Source organism: Mercenaria mercenaria, chromosome 15 (assembly GCF_021730395.1).
Source record: "Mercenaria mercenaria strain notata chromosome 15, MADL_Memer_1, whole genome shotgun sequence".
Lineage (NCBI taxonomy): Eukaryota > Metazoa > Mollusca > Bivalvia > Venerida > Veneridae > Mercenaria > Mercenaria mercenaria.
This window is the reverse complement of record NC_069375.1, coordinates 17,116,673-17,140,952: the sequence shown is the minus strand read 5'-3', so window position 1 is coordinate 17,140,952 and position 24,280 is coordinate 17,116,673. Positions and strand designations below refer to the sequence as shown.

At 36.3% G+C, this 24,280-nt stretch overlaps 1 protein-coding gene across 2 annotated transcripts; it reads right to left on the bottom strand.

The window, feature by feature from the left end:
- Positions 1-5,839: 5,839 nt before the first annotated feature.
- Positions 5,840-22,957, bottom strand: LOC123545574 (peptidyl-prolyl cis-trans isomerase NIMA-interacting 1-like). Of its 2 annotated transcripts, none has more exons than XM_045331903.2 (3): positions 22,860-22,957; positions 9,489-9,680; positions 5,840-6,614 (listed from the first exon to the last, which is right to left on the bottom strand). In XM_045331903.2, the coding sequence occupies exons 1-3, from the start codon at positions 22,903-22,905 to the stop codon at positions 6,394-6,396; spliced, it is 459 nt and encodes a 152-aa protein (XP_045187838.2). In that variant the 5' UTR covers positions 22,906-22,957; the 3' UTR covers positions 5,840-6,393. The 2 variants fall into 2 exon arrangements, with proteins under 2 accessions (XP_045187838.2, XP_045187846.2); XM_045331911.2 differs by lacking the exon at positions 22,860-22,957 and adding an exon at positions 22,557-22,714.
- Positions 22,958-24,280: the final 1,323 nt, after the last annotated feature.

Here is a 24,280-nt window from a genome sequence, read left to right as displayed (position 1 = left end):
TATATGGTAATACAAGTTGTGTGCAAGTTTGGTTAAAATCAAATCATAAATGAAGCTGCTATTGTGCAGACAAGGTCAAAAAAGCTAATTCTGGCCCTTTCAGGGGCCATAACTCTGGAACCCATATCGGAATCTGGCCAGTTCAAGAAAGGAACCAAGATTATATTGTGATACAAGTTGTGTGCCAGTTTGGTAAAATTCAAGTTATAAATAAAGCTGCTATTGTGCAGACAAGGTCAAAATAGCTAATTTTGGCCCTTTTAGGGGCCATAACTCTGGAACCCATTATGGGATCTGGCCAGTTCAAGAAAGGAACCGAGATCTTATGGTGATACAAGTTGTGTGCAAGTTTGGTTAAAATAAAATCATAAACGAAACCACTATTGTGCAGACACGAAATTGTTGATGCACGGACGCACAAACGACGGACAAAGGGTGATCACAAAAGCTCACCTTGTCACTATCTGACAGGTGAGCTAAAAAGGAATGAATGAAAAATTTAAAAAAATTTGGGAGGTGGGTGGGTGGGTATGACCAAGGTAAGGTGGTGGCCAGTTGTGGGTACATAACTTCACATGTTTATAATAAATGTTCATGGAAAAGAATGAAAGAAGCTTAATGAAATTCTACCAATTGGTTGGTTTGTTTCGTACAAATCTGTAGATTTTTAAATAATTAAAGGGCAATAACTCTAAGAAAAATTGACCAATTAAAAAAACAAGAGGGCCATGAAGGCCCTGTATCACTCACCTGACCTACTGACCTAAAGATCATCAAGATTAACATTCTTAAGTTTCATTAAGATATGGTCATAAATGTTGCCTCTAGAGTGTTAACTAGTGTTTCTTTTAATCTGACCTAGTGAACTACTTTATGACCCAGATTCGAACTTGACCTAAATATTAATATTAACATTCTCACCAAGTTTCATGAAGATAGAGTCATAAATGTGGCTTCTAGATTGTTAACAAGCTTAACATTTGATTTGACCTGGTGACCTAGTTTTTGACCCTACCTGACCCAGATTGGAACTTAACCTTAAGATCATTAAGATTAACATTCTGACCAAGTTTCATAGAGATGTCATAAATGTGGTCTCTAGTGTTCACCACTTTTTCCTTTGATTTGACCTCGTGACCTAGTTTTTGATCCCACATTACCCAGATTCCAACTTGGCCTAAAGATCAAGATTAACATTCTGACCTCATGAAGATACAGTAATAAATTTGACCTCTAGATTGTTAAGAAGCTTTACCTTTGATTTGACCTGTTGACCTAGTTTTTGACCCTACATGACCCAGATTTGAACTTGACCTAGAGGTCATCCAGACAAACATTCTGATCAATTCCCATGTGTTTCAAACTTAAAATTAGGTCTCTAAAGTGATAACAAGCTTTACCTTTGATTTGACCTGGTGACCTAGTTTTTGACCCCACCTGACCCAGATTGAAACTTGACCTAAAGATTATCAAGGTTAACTTTCTCATCAAGTTTCATGAAGATAGAGTCATAAATGTGGCCTCAAGAGTGTTAACAAGCTTTTCCTTTGATTTCACCTGGCGACCTAGTTTTTGACCCAACATGACCCAGATTCAAACTTGACCTAGACATTATCAAGGTTAACATTCTCATCAAGTTTCATGAAGATAGAGTCATAAATGTGGCCTCAAGAGTGTTAACAAGCTTTTCCTTTGATTTGACCTGGTGACCTAGTTTTTGATCCCACCTGACCAAGATTTATACTTGGCCTAAAGATCATCAAGATTAACATTCTGCATAAGTTTCATTAAGTTATAGTTAAAAATGTGGCTTATAGAGTGCAAACTAGCTTTTCCTTTGATTTGACCTGGTGACCTAGTTTTTGACTCGACCTGATTTAAACATGACCTAAAGATTATCAAGCTTAACATTCTGGCTAAGTTTTATGAAGATACAGTCATAAATGTGGCTTACAGAGTGTTAAATAGCTTTTCCTTTGATTTCACCTGGTGACCTAGTTTTTGACCCCACCTGACCCAGATTTTAACTTCACCTATAGTTCATCAAGATTAACATTCAGACCAAGTTTCAATAAGATATGGTCATAAATGTGGCCTTCAGAGTGTTAACTAGCTTTTCCTTTGATTTGACCTGTGACCTAGTTTTTGACCCTAGCTGACCCAGATTTGAACTCGAACTAAAGATCATCAAGAATAATATTCTGAAAAAGTTTCTACAATATAAGGTCATAAATGTGCCTCTCCAGTTATAACCAACTTTTCCTTCAATTTGACCTGGTTATACAGTCATAAATGTCGCCTCTACAGTCTTAACATGCTTTTCCTTTGATCTGACCTGGTGACCTAGTTTTTTATCCCAGATGACCCAATTATCGAACTCGTCTCAGATCTTATTGTGGGTAACATTCTGACCAAGTTTCATTAAGATTGGGCCAAAATTGTGACCTCTAGAGTGTTAACAGTTAAAATGTTGACGACAACGGACACAGGGCGGTCACAAAAGCTCACGTTGAGCACTTTGTGCTAAGGTGAGCTAAAAATGACAGGCATCATCGGAGTATGTTGGTTCATATTTATTTCAAGTTTCATGAAATTCTACCAGCTTGTTCCTGAGAAATGGCTGCCGTTGTGGATTTTTCATTAAATCAAGGGCAATAACTCTAAGGGAAATTGACCAATCAAAAAAAATAAAATTGACGGGTGTCATTGCAGTATGTTGGTGCATGTTTATTTTAAGTTTTATGAAATTCTACCTGATAGTTACTAAGAAATGGCTGCGGACGGACATTTTTCATTAAATCAAGGGCAATAACTCTAAGGGAAATTGCCCAATCAAGAAAAATACTTGACGGGCATCATCGCAGTATGTTGGTTCAAGTTTAATTTCAAGTTTCATGAAATTCTACCAGCTAGTTACTGAGAAATGGCTGCGGACGGACACAAGGATGCACGGACGCCATTTCAATACCCTCCTCCCGCTTTCATCAGTGGGGGATAATGTCTCCTCCAGTGAAATATAATAATTTCTAAAGGGGGATTTGGGACAACAAATATACCTAGTCAAAATTATTCCATGGGAGCTTCCCCTTTTTTCCCAGAACTGTTTTGTAATGTCCCCAGTGTCGCATTTATTCTTTAGATATAAATCAAATAAACATATAGGCATTAACAGCACATTGAATAATTCTGCTTAATGCGTGACTGTGGTCAAATACAGGAGCTATAGTTGGGTCAAACTGCTTCTTTTGAAACTCAAATCAACAAGGTGTTGGCCAAAGACTTGCAGTTTGCTATTTCAGTTTACTTAAACAAACTACTCAGAATGTGTATTTTTACCATGCTTGGATTAGTTTCTGAAAAAATTATTTTGGGAAAAAAAATAAAAAAAATTTGGGTTTACTTGATAAACAAGAACTGTCACAGGAGACAGTGCACTCAACTATTTTGATGCTGGATAGTGAAATTGGGTACATCTGAGGAAGCTGGGGCTGTCACTGGAGTGCTTAATTACTCCAATGTGGATGAAGACATTGAACAGTAGCTTAAGGTTCATGTAAAGTGTTTGAAGACCACCCCTCAGGTGAATTCTGATTTTGGAAATTTATTTTTCAAAGACCGTTTCTATTTATTATAAATACACTGCACTGTTCACAGGAAGTAGGGAATACATTATACAAAGGTAAGCCTCTTTGAGAACAAGTATTTTGTCTAAAATTACATGTACTTCGACCATCACGGTTCTATTTTGTAGAAAATATCAAACTTATTTTTCAAAAGTATTTTTTCTCTAATTTGTTTTGTTTGTGTCTGTAACATATTTATCTAGGTACTCCTAGTATTGAAATACAGTTAACTTCAATAATTTCTGAAATATAGGAGTATTTTGTCATTTTGACAGCTCTACTTTCACTTTCGTTTTGAAATTTTGGCAACTGTTTGAAATGTAGATGTATTGTAGCAATTTTAACACTGGGAGTACCTGGAGAAATATGTTAGGCACACAATAAGTATAGACCTAATGTCAAAATATTTTTGAAAAAGAAGTTTGATATTTTTTACAAAACAGAATGTGGACAAGCAAAGTACATGTCATATAAGAGAAATATTATTGTACCGAACAAAACAACCTCTCTTGAATGACGCGTCTACTTTTTCTGAACAGTCTGGTATACAATGTATGAAAAACAAAGGCCTATGAGGTCTTGAAACAAAAATTCACTAGCAGGGCAGTCTCAAACACTTTACATGAACCTTAAGTCTGTGTCAAACCATTTTTATGTATTTAGTAATAACAGAGATACAGAAGTGTATCAAAACATCAGGAACATAATTCAGGGAAAATTTCTGCAGTGTCATATCATGTGGCTATTAATGTGGAACAACTACTTGAAGTTTGAATCAAATATTTGAGATAGAGCAGGCATGCATCTCAATTTGAACCTAAAATACCTGAAAAAAGGGGACATAACTCAGCATTTTGATGCCAGCATCATGAAAACTGTATCATATGATGTGGTTGACCATGTGGACAACCGTTTTACATTTGAATAAAATCCATTTTATAACAACCGAACATAGCGAAAAAGCATAAAAATGAACTGAAATAAGCTGAAGTAAAAAGGGGATAAGATGAGATAAGTTTTATTTTAAGTTGGCAAGACATACAACAATACAACATAAAGCTCTGACTGTGCTTTTTAACCAACTACAATGGGACAGAAGTCAATGAATATTTGTGCCAAAGTTATGGACCTTGTCATATGATGAGGATGACAATGTGGAAGAACTATTGTAAGTTTGAATTAAATTCAATCAGTAATAACAAAGATATTTTTATGTGAAAGTGCAACAACATTAACCTAAATTCTAAGTAAAACGGGGCATAATACATGAAATAGTGATACCAGACCTGTATCACTGGCATCAGTATTTTTTGGAAATTCAAGGGCCATAATTCCAAAGTGCCTGGGCCAATTTGGCTAACTATCAAACTTGGCAGAGGACTTATTGGCAAACACATTTTGATAAAGTTTGGTGAAGATTGGATGAGAAATGTTCGACTTACCAGTGCGGACAGAATTTGTGACAGACTGACACACACACAGACAGGAGTAAACCAATATGTCTCCCACCACAGTAGTGTAGGAGACATAATAACTGAGCTGGAGTGAAAGTGCACTAAAACTTTAACCTGAAATTCTAAGTAGGAAGAGGGTTCATAAAATATTGTCGAAAGAGTTATGGCCCTAATGCCAGATGATATGGGTGATGATGAGGAATAACTATTTTAAGTTTGAAGCTAATCCATAAAGTAATTACAGAGATCAAGAGAAAAGAGAGAACCTTTAACCAAGGTGTGGACACGGAAGGATGCCGACGCCATCGCCAGGCTGAATAGCTCTCCATAGTCGAGTTAAGTTTAAGTTTGTTGGATTTAACGTTGCACCGACACATGATAGGTCATATGGCGACTTTCCAGCTTTAATGGTGGAGGAAGACCCCAGGTGCCCCTCCTTGCATTATTTCAACACGAGCGGGCACCTGGGTAGAACCACCGACCTTCTGTAAGCCAGCTGGATGAAGTATTCAACGCCCCGAGTGAGGTTCGAACCCACATCGACGAGGGGCAAGTGATTTGAAGTCAGCGACCTTAACCACTCGGCCACGGAGGCCCCCCATAGTTGAGTTAAAAATCTGGCCATTAAGCTCAATAAAGTCATTCCTTTTGTTCAAGCGGAACATTTTCTTTGCGCTGAGGAAAATCCCAGGCCCCCACCAAGAAGTTCAAATGGTCACGCCCTAAACACACAAGGTTTCAAATGGAAAAGAAACAAATACCGACTTAAAACCATACTTTACTTCTACAAATTACAAATGTGACAAAAAGAAATAAAATGGAAAAAATGACAAAAATAAACACTTGCACGAGCCATGTTTTTGTTAGGGCACTGCTCTATAATAACAAAAAAAACATGTATAGCACTTCATACTGACAATAATTCATGAGGTTTCAAAATATTTCTTGCAGAAACACCTGTAAGCCTCTCAAATCGTAACACTATTCTTTTAACCTTTAATACTACACATTGTGTTCTAAGGAAAAAATGCAAAAAGTAAAACAACTACTTTAATATTGAATTAAGAATGTATGTGTGTAATTAACATTCTACAAAGAACACTGAATTTTAACATTATGGCAACAAAAAATTAAACCCTTCTATATGTAATGAAGAAACCAATAACATTACCGGCATTACAAACATTACTAAAAAATATCTGACAACAGTGGATCAATATCCCCTGTCTGACAAATAAAACCCCAAATCTCTGTAAATGTAGGCATTATATCCCTATGACGGAAGCGTTTCTTGTATCTACTAAAGTAACACACTGTTATTTAGTTCGCTTTATAATATGAACACCTGAATCTGTCTCCACTATACCACTCATTTCTCCCACCTTCAAGTTAAAACTCGCCTCTTCAAACGGTTTCTGCATCTGACCACGACCAAAGGGTCCAAGGTCCCCGCCTCGTTTAGCCGAGCTACAGTCACTGAACTCAGAGGCTAACTCCTCGAACGTTTTCTCTCCAGTTTTAATTTGCTGATTATAACCTGGAACAACAATGATAAAATATATATACTTAAATAGTTCATTTTTACAAACTAACTTCTAATGTAGAAAATTCTCATAAAGTGAATTTAACTTGACTAAATATACAAACTAACTGTGCTCATACTGCTACATTCATAACTAAATACCATGTAAAGCAGCTGTTAAACAGTAAGGACTGATCTGAAGGACTGCCCTTTGGTCGGTCAGGTAAAGGCAAAAAATCATACTCAGTTGCTGAGCAAATACAGTAAAACCTGTCTTAAGCAGGCAGCCAAGGGATTGGGAAAAACAGCTGCTTACAGCAGGCGGCTGCTTAATGCAGGTAATTTATAGAATGAGTAACCAGTTTGGGAAATGGGACACTGGCTGCTTAAGACAGGTTGGCTGCTTAATAGAGGTGACTGCTGAAGCAGGTTTCACTATATATAAGATCCTAAGAAATACTTCCCAGAAAATCATGTATTACTGTTTTTGTTGCTATACTGCATTGCAGTATTTCATCACATCACCATGATTCATTGGCAAAAACTGGGTTCAGGCAAGTAAAATAGTAGTTTTGCCCCATAGGCAAGTGCTCTAAAGAGTTTGCAAGTGCTCTAAAGAGTTTTAAGTGAAACCCTGAATGGAGTTCCAATTTTTGGTGGAAGTACAATTTTTTACACTGTGCACGGCTTTGCTATACATTGTGACATGTATTAGGTGTGTACTATTTTAAACAAACAGTACTGTTTACTAATATACTCCAGGTATTACACACAAATATTTGCTAATTTTATGTTTTGATAGATTCCATGGAACAATTTTTTATATTTTCAAATATGAATCTGGGTCTAATGCATCTTTATTAATACAGACTGGATATCCGTTAGATAATTTAACAATCTCCTTGAAACATTTCAGGAAAAAAGGAGCTGTTAAGTCAAACAAGGGCTATAACTTGCCAAGATTTTGACTGTTATTTCATTACACAATGACTGAATGTGTTACAAATAAATTTTATCATGGCAATCTGACAACCTGCATTCAAAACTTAAAGTCAAATAAGAACCATTAATTGAATTAAATTCAACAAAGAGTTCTTTAAATTGTGAACCCAAAACATTTTTAGTTGCTGCTAGTGAAATACAGCTTGATACTTGCATGCAGAACCATATTATTTGCATTGAAAAAGGGTTATAGTTATTAAATTCAACCAAAAATTTAAGCCAAATAAATGACATACTTCCGTTCTTCTAGAGAAACGGTGACCGATTTCTGTACCCAGATGCATAAGCATAATTTAATATGCTGAATAACATTCCTATAAAGTTTCAAGACACTTTTTTAGTTTTGGAGATGTGCAACACCAATTTTTTTCAATGGACATGGGCAACTCTAAGTGCTACTCTCTATCCCAACAGTGATTTTTTTCCTTCTTTAATAGGGTCCGTAAAACGGACCCTTTCCCAATTGAAAATAATGACCATTTTTCCCAATTTCAGACCAAATTATTCCCAAAAATGACCTACAAATATTTTTGAAACGGCTGCTGTCCCGACATCGTGAAATTCGCCGATTATAGAAAATATATGTTCCGAATTTTAATCGAGTGTTTGCTAATTTTGACCAAAGGGCAAATACCCGATTAAAATTAAGAACATGTTCTCTGTCATCACAAGCGTGAATTTAATCAATCGCACCATGTATTGTTTTCGGTAATCGGTTTCCACGATCTTTTTCTGTAGAACCAGTGACAAACTGTGCGAACAATGAGTCACAACAGCAAATATAATGTTCAAAGGCTAACAAAATCCAAGCTTGCTGGCTGCAAAAGCCTTGTGGAATTCAGATTCTCACGGGCATCTTCACAGCCAGTTCTGACTGAGGAAACGTCCGTTGAATCGTCGACACCGGTGTCGTTTTCATGTCAGAGTCGGGAGAACTCTTGTGTAACTCCGGTTGAATTTGTGCCAGAGTGTGTGCCTTTAGAACAACCATTGTTATCTCAGAGTCAGGCCACTGTATCATGTTGTGATGATCAGAACACTAGCTCTAGTGTAACTCAATTAGATCCAGGAAAGGGGTTATTGTAATTTTATATGTTACACAAAATTCCCAATTAGGATTAAAACGACGCTATTTTTCCCAAATCGTCCGGACGCGGACGCTTTCCCAAAATGGCAAAAAAAATCGCTGCCCAAAGTAGGGGGACAAAAATTAATACAAATTAAAGTACAGTTCTTGAGAACGTAACTTTTTGTTTTTTCCTTCATATAGCTAAATCGCATTAAGTTTTTGCTTTTTTTGTTCGTTTGTTTTGGGTTTAACACCGTTTTTCAACAGTATTTCAGTCATGTAATGGTGGGCAGTTAATCTAACCAGTGTTCCTGGATTCTGTACCAGTACTAACCTGTTTTCCGCAAGTAACTGCCAACTTCCCCACATGAATTACCAGAGGTGGAGGACGAATGATTTCAGACACAATGTCTTTTATCAAATCGTCATGGAGAACATACGCCCCGCCCGGGGATCGAACTCGAGACCCCGCGATCCATAGACCAATGCTCTCCCTACTGAGCTAAGCGGGCAGGTAAAGTGCATTAAGTGGATTGAAACAAATATCAGTACTAATGAATCTGCTTTGAGTAATCAACTTCTTTATTCATGAAATAGAAAATATGAGCTAATGAGAATCTTCTAATCTGCACTTGAATTTGTGTTAATTTTTGTTTCTTTTTTCTATATATGAACAACACCAGTACCACCAGAAAATTGTTAAAATTGAATGACTTTTCTTTACTTTCAATTATTATGCCATAATATGCATATTTCACTTACAACAAACCTGTGAAAAATTCATATCGGTACATTTAATTTATAAGCATCGGAATTACCATTCAGAATCTCGATAGCTTCTTCCTTAGATCTTGTGATATTATCCTCACGCCAAGATGCTGGTCTACGTGAATCACGATGTTTTACAAGGAGATGAGAACACTGTACTTGAGCCATACTTCTTTTTGCCTCCGCAGTCGGTCTTTCCCACTGACTTTCCTTCGTGTGTACGTTCAGGTAATAATCACGTCCTGACAAAAATGTAAATTAGATACATTCATTTTTTATCAATAAATAATTTTCTACACATAATTACAAAAGCCTGATCGAACTAAACAAGAGGCCATGACTGCCCTTGACAGAGTTTGACCTAAAGGACTGCCCTATTGGCCTGTACAGGTAGAAGTGGAGTGTTGAGGCAGGCAAAAAATCTGATGCAGTTGCCAAATGGGCAAGTGAAATGTATGAAAGATCCCAAGAAAAACTCCTAAGAAAATCATGTACTACTGTTTTTGTTGCTATATTACTGCGCATTGCAAAATCTCATCACAAAAATTGGGTTCTGGACATCAATTATGTACTAATGCTCGATAGCGAAGAGCAAGATTCCAGTATGTACCATTTTTTAACAGACTTTAAAATAGATGCTGTCTGTAAAAGTATCATTTTCTTTGTAAATTGCAGGCAAGTACGAATTTCTGCAGGACAAGTGAAAATTCTAAGGCAGCTTTTCCTGCAGATGATGGAGTTGCTTTCAAAGATGGCGGTGGCTACGGGTCCGGTAACCAGAACTCTAGACCTGGAGTCTAGAGGTTAAGTTATCTTACCCGTAGATAACCCATGCAGGGCCGACTAAAGGTTATTTGCAGAGAGGAAACTTTCATTTATCTATATGGAAAAAAGGTGATTTCAAAAATTTGCTCTTGTTTTCATGGTTTTAAATTTATATATTTCAAATAATGGAAAACAGAACTATTTATAATCCCTTAATCCTGAAAAATAACACAATCACAAATTTGATAAATTATCAATAAATTTCAAACAATGAACATTTTAAACAAGAGGGCTATTGACCCTAAAGCGCTCACCTGTGTACAAGGCTTCAAGTGTGTTTATGTAAGTACAGAGTTAGGTTTCTTCTATGTTAGCCTATATTATATACATGTCACACACATTTTTGAACCTAGGGCAATAATTTGAATAATTACAGTACCGTAAAAACTCGAATATATTACACTAGCGTGTATATTACGCACCCCACGATCTAGTATCAAAATCTTGGGAAAATGCTTACATTGGAATATAATATGCACCGAAAATCAGTAAGAAAACGTTGTTTACAAACTCGAAATTGGCCTTAGCGGCATGCGTAAAAACAATTTCTCATGAAAATCGAAATTGCTGCATAATCGGTTACAGACAACAATGAAAATATCTGAGAGACAAATTCTTTCTAAAGTGGGCCTCAGAAGCAGACCTGGGGTCAATTGCTTTGAATTGTAATTAATTGAATTACAATTACTTGTCAAATCAGCCAATTAAATTACAATTACAATTACTGTTATTTTCTGAAAGTAATTAATTAAATTACAATTACATTCTCCAGATGTAATTAATTACAATTCAATTACAAACAAACATATGAAAGGGCTAGAATCTGGTGGGAGGTAAAACAAGGACAATTTGTGTGAAATTATTTTATTTTAAAATCAGACTTACAGTTTTATTATTATATAAGAAGATTTTGTACTAGATCTATATACATCAAGGGAAAAGTGACCACTCTCCTGGCAGCCATGTTTTTTGATGAATCGGAATAATTTGAACAACCTTGGTAGAGGGTCACACAAGAACCATATGTGTAAAATTATTTTAAAATCACGCTAGCAGTTTAACACAAGAAGATTTTTAAAGCGTTTTTGAGTTATCATCCGGAAATGGATTGGTCTACATACAGACCGACCGACAGACAGACCGACCGACATCTGCAAAACAATATACCCCTCCTTCTTCGAAGATGGGCATAAAAACGAGAATATGAGAAACCCTGAGAATACGAGAAACAGGGATATATCTATATATATTTTATGAATGTAGTACGGGTCTGTCAGGTATGATTTCCAAAATGAAAATTAACCCCCCCCCCCCCCCCCCCCCCCGAGATTGATTTGAAAATATTCAACTACATTAAGACGATGGGTGGCAGACATCTTTCGTCGAACAAATGATATGAAAATTGAACACATATCTTTATTTTCCACAATTTACTTTTCATTTCTATTCGAGTGAGATGCTGTTTTTGTAATGCCAGACTGGTGACTTGGTGTTAAGAAATAAACCCCTTTCTTTACATTGGTATAGCGCAAATATTACAAAATTGTCAGTACGACATTTTGAAAACAACTAACTTTATTGAAACATTAGTCCTCGAGTTGGAAATGACATTACTAAGAAAATGAATGAAATAGGATTGGCCATTTTTCGAATCAAGGACCGAGTGAGTCTGAGACACAACCATAACTCTTATTACTGACTGTGTATGAAACTACACACAGCAGTGATTATCTTGTTAAACTTTAAAGCTGATTTAATCACTGTCTGACTTTTTGTAGCATAAGGCTTTATAGGCTGCTGTGGCTGTCTAATAATACAAGTAAGTAGAAAATTAGTACACAGTTTTATTTTATTAGACAAATACCAAAACTAAAAGTTTATACTTAATGTACTGGTTGGGAACCATTTTCCGGACACATTTTCATATTTCGGCTCCATTATTCTCTAAAAAAAATATTTGACATAAATGATGCCCAGACTGCACAAACTTCAGCTCCTTCCACTTCCCGACCACTTGATTACATTTGTGTACTTCTCAAAAGGTCTCTGAAGGTGGTAGTAGGATCCTTTTGAATTTTTAAAATAATAATGTTAATTTTATGGTCAACATCCCGCAATGCTCATTGCAATTCTCATGTAGGGTCACCCATTGACCCTCTGTAGAAATATAGAGGGCAACCACGTGACACTACTCAACCAATGAAAGGGCTAGAATCTGGTGGGAGGTAAAACAAGGACAATTTGTGTGAAATTATTTTATTTTAAAATCAGACTTACAGTTTTATATAAGAAGATTTTGTTTAGATCTATATACATCAAGGGAAAAGTGACCACTCTCCTGGCAGCCATGTTTTTTGACGAATCGGAATAATTTGAACAACCTTGGTAGAGGGTCACACAAGAACCATATGTGTAAAATTATTTTAAAATCACGCTAGCAGTTTAACACAAGAAGATTTTTAAAGCGTTTTTGAGTTATCATCCGGAAATGGATTGGTCTACATACAGACCGAACGACAGACAGACCGACCGACCGACATCTGCAAAACAATATACCCCTCCTTCTTCGAAGGTGGGCATAAAGACGAGAATATGAGAAACCCTGAGAATACGAGAAACAGGGATATATCTATATATATTTTATGAATGTAGTACGGGTCTGTCAGGTATGATTTCCAAAATGATTAAATTCACCCCCCCCCCCCCCCCCCCCCCCCCCCCCCCCCGAGATTGATTTGAAAATATTCAACTACATTAAGACGATGGGTGGCAGACATCTTTCGTCGATCAACTGATATGAAAATTGAACACATATCTTTATTTTCCACAATTTACTTTTCATTTCTATTCGAGTGAGATGCTGTTTTTGTAATGCCAGATAGGGGTGACTATTGAGGCCAATTTTGACTATTGCAATACTATTGATATTGCTGAAAAACTATTGCGATACTATTCTATTGCAAGTTACTATTGCGATACTATTGCAATAGTTATCGGCCACCATGTTTTATACAGTAAAACTACCAACTGGCATTATTACACAGTGTAAGACACGGCACTGTTTATAATTGCTGTTAATAGTATTAATAATACACATTGAATGTTTGTATAACTGAAATGGACAGAAATAAATCTAACATTAAATATTTTTAACATTTTTTCTATTTCTTGCCTTCCATGGCTTTGAAACAATAAACCTATGCAAGGTATACTCAAACGAATTTGCCATTTTGTTGCAAATGTCAACGTGTTTAATAACGTAAAGCATCGAAAAAGACGAAAATTGACGGATCGGACTAAGGTGTACCAGCACTAAATGAAGGACCCTACCGAACTGTTTGCTATATCATACAAGAAGCCTACTTTCTCCATGTCTAAAGTACTTTTTCTCATTTAAAATTAACAGGTTATTTAAATATATTTAATCAAAGTTTCTAAGAAACTAAATTTATTTATTATCTCCAATTAAGACTTCTCAGTTCTTTATGGAAGTTTAATTCCGTGAGGGTAATTATTGTAATGGAGACGTAAACATTTTCCCAGGCGCAAATAAAAGCTGGCTTTGTTTCTTGGTTTATAAATTATCAATCATTTCTGTATTTATTAAAATTTCAAAACTATTGAAACTATCGATTGTTGAAGGAACTATTGGCGATTGTTATTGGATCGTGACTTTTCTATCGATGCATACTATCGGGACACTCAGTATCGCAATGCATCGATATTTCGATGTATCGTTACACCCCTAATGCCAGACTGGTGACTTGGTGTTAATAAGAAATAAACCCCTTTCCTTACATTGGTATAGCGCAAATATTACAAAATTGTCAGTACGCCGTTTTGAAAACAACTAACTTTATTGAAACATTAGTCCTCGAGTTGGAAATGACATTACTAAGAAAATGAATGAAATAGGATTGGCCATTTTTCGAATCAAGGACCAAGTGAGTCTGAGACATAACCATAACTCTTATTACTGACTGTGTATGAAACTACACACAGCAGTGATTATCTTGTTAAACTTTAAAGCTGATTTAATCACTGTCTGACTTTTTATAGCATAAGGCTTTATAGGCTGCTGTGGCTGTCTAATAATACAAGTAAGTAGAAAATTAGTACACTGTTTTATTTTATTAGACAAATACCAAAACTAAAAGTTTATACTTAATGTACTGGTTGGGAACCATTTTCCGGACACATTTTCATATTTCGGCTCCATTATTCTCTAAAAAAATATTTGACATAAATGAAGCCCAGGCTGCACAAACTTCAGCTCCTTCCACATCCGCTGTTGTAATCAGCATCGTGTTGTGACGTAAAATATGGGTTCCATGGGGCCTCAAATGGGGTCACTAAAATAACTTATTTTTCCCGTCAGGTAAACCAGTATCTGGACAAATTTTGACGGTGTTTTGTTGTTAATTTGATAATAAAATAAGTAATTAAACTATTTCTACACATTTCTTTATCATTCATCTCTTAAAAATTGCACATGAAACATAACCCGACGTTCAATAGCAGCTACGAAAGCAAACCGAGGTTGACTATAAACAAGAGCACCGCCTTGCGGGTGCTGACGCTCATCTGATTTTTTTTGTATAATAGAAATATTGTCCTACATTGTACCCATGATTTTCTAAGTCTAAAAAGTGCCATCATTCTTGCAAAAAGCAGGATAGAGTTATGTTTCTTGATGTACAGTGTCCACTTATGATGGTGAAAAACTTTTGCAAGTTTTAAAGCAATAGCTTTGATAGTTTATGAGAAAAGTATACTTAAACATAATACTCAACCAAGAAAATGATTTTCTAAGTCCAAAAGGGGCAATAATTATTGCAAAAAGCAGGATGGAGTTATGTTGCTTGCTGTACAGGGTCAGCTTATGATGGTGAACAAGTGTTGCAAGTTTCAAAGCAATAGCTTTGATAGTTTAAGAGAAAAAGTTCACCTAAACATAAAACTTAACCAAGAAATCTGATATTTTCTAAGTCCAAAAGGGGCCATAAATCTTGCAAAAAGCATGATGGAGTTATGTTTCTTGATGTACAGGGTCAGCTTATGATGGTGAACAAGTGTTGCAAGTTTTAAAGCAAAAGCTTTGATAGTTTAGGATAAAAGCTGACCTAAACATAAAACTTAACCAAGAAAACTGATTTTCTAAGTCCAAAAGGGGCAATAATTCTTGCAAAAAGCAAGATGGAGTTATGTTTCTTGATGTACAGGGTCTGCTTATGATGGTAAACAAGTATTCCAAGTTTCAAAGCAATAGCTTTGATAGTTTAGGAGAAAAGCTGACCTAAACATTAAACTTAACCAAGAAATCTGATATTTTCTAAGTACAAAAGGGGCCATAAATCTTGCAAAAAGCAAGATGGAGTTATGTTTCTTGCTATACAGGGTCACCTTATGATGGTGAACAAGTTTTCCAAGTTTCAAAGCAATAGCTTTGATAGTTTAGGAGAAAAGCTGACCTAAACATAAAACTTAACCAGGCAACGCCGACGCCGACACCAACGCCGACACCGACAACCGCTCAAGTGATGACAATAACTCATCATTTTTTTTTCAAAAAATCAGATGAGCTAAAAAACTCGAATTTCGTCTTATATGAATTCTTGATAATTCCAATAGCAGGGATCACTTTTGGCTGCGATATTCTCGCATTATTTTGGCGAAAATTGCATAAATTTTGCTCAAATGCGCTTAAAAATCGCATCTACGTGGCTGTAGATCTTTTGCCGAAATTTCAACTTTTCGCTGAAATGTGGTCTTGCCGTTACTTAATTTTCGCAGGGCTCGACACTAACACTGGTCCGCTGGTCCGAGGCCAGTGAAAAGCAACAAGGACCAGTGAAATATTTGGAGGACCAGTAACTGTTTCATTTAACAAGAGGACCATGATGGTCCTGAATCGCTCACCTCTTCCCACATGACCCAGTTTTTAGTATGACGTCGTTTTTTCTATTATTTGACATAGTGACCTTGTTTTCGAGCTCATGTGACTCAGTTTTGAACTTGATCTAGATATTATCAAGATGAAAATTCTGACCAATTTTCATGAAGATCCATTGAAAAATATGGTCTCTAGAGAGGTCACAAGGTTTCTCTATTATTTGACCTATTGACCTAGTTTTCGAAGGTACATGCCCCTGTTTTGAACTTTACCTAGATATCATCAAGGTGAACATTCTCACTAATTTTCATACAGATCTCATGAAAAATATGGCCTCCAGAGAGGTCACAAGTTTTTTCTATTTTTATACCTACTGGCCTAGTTTTTGACCGCAAGTGACCCAGTTTCGAAACTGACCTAGATATCATCAAGGTGAACATTCAGATCAATTTTCATGAAGATCCATTGTAAAATATGGTCTCTAGAGAAGTCAAAAGATTTTAATAATTTTAGACCTACTGACCTAGTTTTTGACCGCAGTTGACCCAGTTTCGAACTTGACCTAGATATCATCAAGATGAACATTCAGACCAACTTTCATACAGATCCCATAAAAAGTATGGCCTCTAGAGAGGTCACAAGGTTTTTTTATTATTTGACCTACTGACCTAGTTTTTTAAGGCACGTGACCCAGTTTCAAATTTGACCTAGATATCATCAAGGTGAACATTCTGACCAATTTTTATGGAGATCCATTCACAAGTATGGCCTCTAGAGAGGTCACAAGGTTTTTCTATTTTTAGACCTACTGACCTAGTTTTTGATCGCACATGACCCAGTTTCGAACTTGACCTAGATATCATCAAGATGAACATTCAGACCAATTTTCATACAGATCCCATGAAAAATATGGCCTTTAGAGAGGTCACAAGGTTTTTCTATTATTTAACCTACTGACCTAGTTTTTGAAGGCACGTGACCCACTTTCGAACTTGACCTAGATATCATCAAGATGAACATTCAGACCAACTTTCATACAGATCCCGTAAAAAATATGGCCTTAGAGAGGTCACAAGGTTTTTCTATTATTTGACCTACTGACCTAGTTTTTGATGGCATGTGACCCACTTTGGAACTTTACCTAGATATCATCAAGGTGAACATTCTGACCAATTTTCATGAAGATCTCATGAAATATATGGCCTCTAGAGAGGTCACAAGGTTTTTCTATTTTTAGACCTACTGACCTAGTTTTTGACCGCACTTGACCCAGTTTCGAACCTGACCTAGATATCATCAAGACGAACATTCAGACCAACTTTCATACAGATCCCATGAAAAATATGGCCTTTAGAGAGGTCACAAGGTTTTTCTATTATTTGACCTACTGACCTAGTTTTTGAGGGCACGTGACCCAGTTTTGAACTTGACCTAGATGTCATCAAGGTGAACGCTCTGACCAATTTTCATGAAGATCTCATGAAATATATGGCCTCTAGAGAGGTCACAAGGTTTTTCTATTTTTAGACCTACTGACCTAGTTTTTGAAGGCACGTGACCCACTTTCGAACTTGACCTAGATATCATCAAGGTGAACAATCCCACCAATTTTCATGAAGATCTTGTGAAATATATGGCCTCTAGAGAGGTCACAAGGTTTTTCTATTTTTAGACCTACTGACCTAGTTTTTGAAGGCACGTGACGCAGTTTCGAACTTGACCTAGATATCATCAAGATGAACATTCTGACCAACTTTCATAAAGATCCCATGAAAAATGTGACCTCTAGAGTGGTCAAAAGCAAAAGTTTACGGACGCACGCACGCACGGACAGACGACGGACGACGGACACCGCGCGATCACAAAAGCTCACCTTGTCACTTTGTGACAGGTGAGCTAAAAATGTAGCGGAAACTGCTCTTCGGACCAGTGGCCAAAAATGGTTAGTGTCTGGCCCTGTTTTCGTGTGACGTTCATTTAGGCGCTTGAATTTCGCTTTTATCTCCTTAGAGCGTCCGATGATTATGACAATCAGACAAAAATAATCTGTTTTCGCGATGTTTCAAAATGATATAAAAGAGTGTTTCCAAAGCAAAATAATAATGAAATTTGAAAACTTTTGAATTTTGACCTTATTTTATGTACATGCGTCTATTTCAGCTGCGATTTCTGGGATTTAAAAGCCAAACTTTGTCTCCAGAATGTCAGAAAATGCACAAAATGCATCCTTCTGGGTGTTATTCATGACGGAATGAACGATATTTCAGAATCCCAGTGAAAAATGATGCAAAAAAATGAAACTTTTACCAAAATATACAATAAAAGGTCCATAAGGCCAAAAATTAGCCCTGTAAATGGGTAGGGGGTGGCTTCTATTAAATGTCTATATTTCTCCAAAATCATGAAATTTCACAATGAAACTTGGCAATATGTTTGGTATTACATCTTTCTTGGAAATAGAGATGAAAATGGTGTGAAATTTAATAAGAAACATTTCTTATAACAGAAATTTAAGCATTTGGAAGGACAAACTTTCTGCCTCCATTCGCGCTGACTAATAGCGATGAGAATAACAAGATGGTGGAGAAACCTCCGCTGAAGTCCCTTCATAAAAAAAGCTGAATGCCCGAATTTCAATACGAAATGGTTGAGGGTAGGGTCATAAATAAGTTTGACTTTAACATTGTTTTGACCTAATGGAAGTGTATCAAGTCCAGAAAGATTAAAACATAACTGAACTTCAACTTTGACAAAGCAGCTTTGAAGTAAAATCATTAGGGGAATAAGGCATGTGGACCCAAGACTTGGTTACAACTTTCATCAACCTATTCAGCAATTCCTGGCACTGAATTTTAGAGTTATAAAAGGTGTCTCTGAAAGGATATGTTTTGTTTATTTACAAGATAATTGTTCTTACAAATAAACAGATGTTTGTTTTTCAGTGTAATCAGGGCCCTCGTTTGCCGATTTTTGGGGCCGAAATTCGGCCCCGTTCCCCCCTCGAAATAGTATGTTTTTTTCCCCCCAAGTGTAGAAAAATTCCCCCTCGAAAGAAAAAAAAAATCAAGAAAAAAATCGATACCCGATAGTCTTAGGAGCGTCTCGTAACTTAATGGGCCTGATAAAGTTTTACTCAGGGGTTTCATTTGACCCGGGAACCCGGGTCCGGGAGATTTTCAAAAGACGCTCAAAGGACCCGGCATGATAATTGCCTGTGCGTCACTCGGGACCCGGAGACATTTTCCTTTGATAATCCTTCCTCTTATCAGTCATTTCCTACAGTAAAACTATGTCCACGATAAACACGTGTATTCAAAATAAACACTCGCGGTCATGCCCTCCTGCCTTTGATCTTCTGCTAAATTCCCGCCCTTTATCCTGGACATGCCACGCTGATTTTTCTTTATCAGCAAGTTACGTCACGGCGAGTGAACATAGGTAATGAGAATCAATGAAGTGTTAACATTAATTGATAAAGCGTTACCCGTATTGAGCCTGCATACTGTCAAAAAAGGCGCCAATTATTATCGTAATTAAGCGACCAGCTAATTACCGAGCATGTGAAAAGTGTCCTGCATGATTTCTTCATGCAAACTTTAAATTAGATCATTGTTTAATGATTGTACCTTAATATCAACGAGAAAATCCACAAATTTAAATGAATTTGGAAAGTAAAAAAAAGTTTAGAATGTCCGTTCACGATTCTAATTACACCCGATGACATAATTATGCAAAAACTTGACTTTCAATGCAATTTTTAATGAAAAGTAGCATCATTAATTGAGGAACTATCTCTGGTTTACCTTAGTGGACCAAGTTAACTGGCAAAAATAACATTTCAGACGACATTCCAAAAGTGTACCAGTATCCGGATAGTACGTTTTTGGATACATTTTTACAGTGTTTTAGCACTTTTCTGCTAACAAACAAAAATATTGAAGAAAAACCTCATCAAATTAAAATGAATTTTGATAAAAATTTATTTACAATATGAGATTATATGACCTGAAACAGAAATTGTTATTATGCTGTAACATGTTCTTGGTTATAGTAGCTATTAATTACCTAGTATTACTTTATAAGAAAATATAGTCAATTGTATCGATGTGTTGGGACAGGACTCTTGTACTTTGAAAAAGGACCCTTCAAAATTTGGACCCAAGGGTGCCGGGACTCTTGGGTTTTCAGGTCTAGTGGAACCCCTGGTTTTACTGATCCGTATAATACGCGCGTTTTTCAGTTCCCTGGATGCGTGTATGCAAAGTTACTTCCCTTTGAAAAAAAATGTCGCATAATGCACATCATACCGTAAAAAGATCACGGATGCAACAGGGGCGAAATGCGCAAAAATAGATTTGCTTTTTAAGCAGCATGCTCTCAAAAAAAAAAAAAAAAACTACTGTCACGGACACCGCTGTTTCATCAGGGCCAGACATGCACAATCAGGTAGATACGATGAAGAGAAGCTCTGCTCCGGCTGCAGCTGAGACAATGTCCGTGGATACTGCTAGTGCTACAGATAATGACGACATGTGAACCTCGACTGGATGTCACATAACTGATTTAATAAAAGAAAATAAAAGTTGCCTGTTTTCAATAGATTATGTTCTGTACAATACTTCAGATATATTCACATTAGTTTGATATCTGTAATACTCAATTGACCTTAATTTAAGGGGTTATGATCAGATGTCATATCTCCAGAATGAATTCCCCTCTCCCTTGAAAACGACGCGAAATTCCCCCCTCCAAGGGCCCCGGCCCCAATCCCCCAAAATGTAGAGAGGGCCCTGGTAATAAAAGCTGTCTGCCGATGTAAAATCCCATTATAAAAAGAAAAAATCCCATTCATTTTGTCAAAAATCTCACTGATTCAAGGCAAATGGGAATTAATCTCATAACAGTATCTGCCAAAAGTGATCCCTGCAATAGAATAGAATAAAATTATTTCAAAAATCGACTTTCCTGCATCTTACCAAAGAGCTATAAAAATAAATAGATCGGCAACTTGAAAGGCATATAGAGCAAATCTCGTCAAAAAAACATGACAACTGAATGAGATCTCGCTTACTGGAAGTGCCGCGTTCTCCATGCGCCATTTTGTATGCGAAAGCAATTATTCATCGGTAAATTAATTACCACCGTATGACCACGCTTCTTTTGATGGTAAGAAAGGTGTAATTTGTGTCTTAAGACTATTTCACATTAAACTAATGTTGTTTCAGAAGCTAACATGTATTTTAAATGTAGTTTTAAAGGTACAAATTGGAACTCCATGCTCGCCGATGTTTGTTTTTACTAAGATAACGCCGATTCACGCTCTGACACGAGATCACGCGAGATTACAGCCAGTTGCCATTCTGTGTATTTTATACTTCTTTGATCTAACGTAACTTTTAGCATGAAATTAAAAGTAGAACATGTTATCAGCAGACAATCATTATGTAGTTTGATTATTTCTTCCCCACTTGATACCTTGGCATGTGTGAACTACTGCGCATGCGCAATGCTATCTTCATGCCCCGTTAAGACAGAAAGTTGTTTTGTAAACGCAGGTGAGTTATCATCAAAAACCCAAACATTATACAGCCTTATAAAATAGAGTTTGTTGTAGACATGAAGAACAAACATCTAAATGATCTAGATGAAAGAGTTACATGAATAACAACGAAATAAAGCGGATATTACATGTGTCCGGAAACTGGTCCTGTCCGGAAAATGTTCCCGACCAGTACGGACAAGTAAACTAGCAGTACGGACAAGTAAATTTTCTAAGTTACTTGTCTGTGGACAAGTAAAATTTTCTGAGATTTTGCCAGCCCTGTCAAGATCATTATTTTGCATTTTTATGAATTTAACTGAATTATAAATATACTGGTTTCGAAGCAGTTTCCGTCATAAAATGAAGGTTTTTAAAATATCTTTTTTCTTGAACGTTTCAGTTCCGTAAAATGCTCCTAAAGAGAACACCTTGTTGAAAATAGGAGGTAAAAAAAAAGCAAAACCTGAGACTCGAACTCGCGATCTCATGCTTGTGAAGCCGATGTTCTACCGATGCACAAAAATGACTCATTTTTATCTTTATTATGTATTTTTGGTAAATCATCTGGTTTCAACTGCCAAAAAGAGGAACTTTCAACTTAATTGGGGATTATGGAGTTATTCTTTGCGCATGCGCATTGGTTGCACGTGAAATCCCCCATGTGCGGAATGTAAACAAAACAATTATGGAATGAACAATTAAGAGTTTCTTGTTTTTAGTAAGATAATGCCGAATCACGCTCTGACACGAGCTCACGCGAGATTACAGCCAGTTGCCATTCTGTGTATTTCATATACTTCTTTGCCCTGAGCTACTGTAATTGTATTGTGAACTCTGTATAACACTTTTCAAACATACTCATAAAATACGCTGCCAGAAAACTTGACATAACTTTTGTAGTTAGCTCTACTCTGGATCAATGTCAGAACTCTATATATCTTGAGCATTCACATATTCTTTGAAATAAAACGTAGATGTTAAACGAAATCAGCCATACACTACGCATGCGTGCAGCCCAAATTATGGTTCTCGGTTATTGTAAAGTCATTGTCACCACTCACAGTCACCAGGTTTAAATACATGAAATATCATAACAGACGAAACTTGAGCTCTTATGTTAGAATTTGAAATGTGTTTATCAACACGTGCTCAATTACTTACCCGAAGATTTGCTCTTGTGTACTTCCCAGCCCGCCGGTAAATCCATAACTTGATTGGTTACCTCCCATTGGTTACCGGCTTTTCTTAATTTTACCACAATAACCGATATTCACCGTCAGCCTATAACCACCACAATACAGGGACAACACAGGATTTCGGAATAAAAAAGTTTTTAAAAAATCATGGTTTTGTAAGACATATACAGTAATCAAATTAAATTCTTTGTTAGTGACTTAGTTAATCCTATTGTGAGATCCAGTATGGTTGTAACTTCAATATTAAAACTTTCCTCCAGGTCTTTTACTGTATGGAATCAATCCATGACTTGGATCCTCTAGCCTGTAACATTTCATCGCATTTGAAAACATCCATACAACAATCAGTTCTTTCCAAATTTGATTTGGGATTTGGGGGGATACAGTTTTTATCACCATTTCTCAAGAATACACTCTTGTGTTTTTTTTTTTTTTTTGTTTTTGTTTTTTTTTTTAGTATTGTAGATCTTATTTTCCTTTCTTATGGCAGATTTTAGACAGCACTGTCTAGATCAGCAGCTTCAACACAGATTTTAACAGGTTTTAACACTAGCTTATAGTATTGCACATGCTCAACTAGTTCTATTCAAATTTGTGTGCTTAACAATTTTTTCTTTTGTAGCTATTTTATAACTCTGTTAAATTTGTTTTTGTTTTATAGTCGTTTCAAAAGCTCTTCAGAACTTATGTTTTGTAATGTTGTTTTCTTGCCGACTCAAGATAAAACTTATTGTATTGCATTGTATTGTATTGTAAGCAGTTTATTTGACGTGTTTTTACTAAGGTCTGTTCCATTCCAAAGGTTTGCCCCAACTTTGGTGTCATATGAAAAAACTACGACACTTACCGGCAAAGTAATCATGGTTTGATAGACTAAAAAAAGTCACCCTCGAGAAAGTTATGATTTTTTTCTGCTTTGCCAAATATCTAAATAAATGACAAATTAATATTTTCAACGGCAAATTTGGGCGTTTGTTGGACAATATATAGCCCCCTCCCAATATTTTGAAAAAGAGATATATAACTTGCAGTCTAATTCAACATTTATTTAGTATCATATAATTCTTTTCAACCTGATTTCTGATTTGCATTTGGCGTTTCCTTGCATTTTGACTTTTCTCTTTCCGCAAGGTGAGTATTGAAACCTCGAACGCGCCGAGGATTGTTCTATTTCCTAACTTATATCAATGACCTACCAGACTCACTTAAAAGCAGTGTAAGACTTTTTGCTGATGACACAGTAGTTTACCTCACTATTAATACCATGCATGATTGTGAGACTCTCCAGCAGGACCTACACAAATTAGAACTGTGGGAAAAGACCTGGTCCATGGAGTTTAATCCAGATAAGTGCGAAGTGATTAGAATTTCAAAAAAGAGAAAAAC

Bases quoted from the DNA above. Each gene is read 5' to 3' on its own strand.
- LOC123545574 (XM_045331903.2), bottom strand. From the start codon at position 22,905: ATGGATTTACCGGCGGGCTGGGAAGTACACAAGAGCAAATCTTCGG. The intron at 9,681-22,859 runs GTAAGTAATTGA...CATTTTTGTCAG, and splicing joins ACACAAGAGCAAATCTTCGG to GACGTGATTATTACCTGAAC. The intron at 6,615-9,488 runs GTAATTCCGATG...TTGTTGTTCCAG, and splicing joins AGCTATCGAGATTCTGAATG to GTTATAATCAGCAAATTAAA.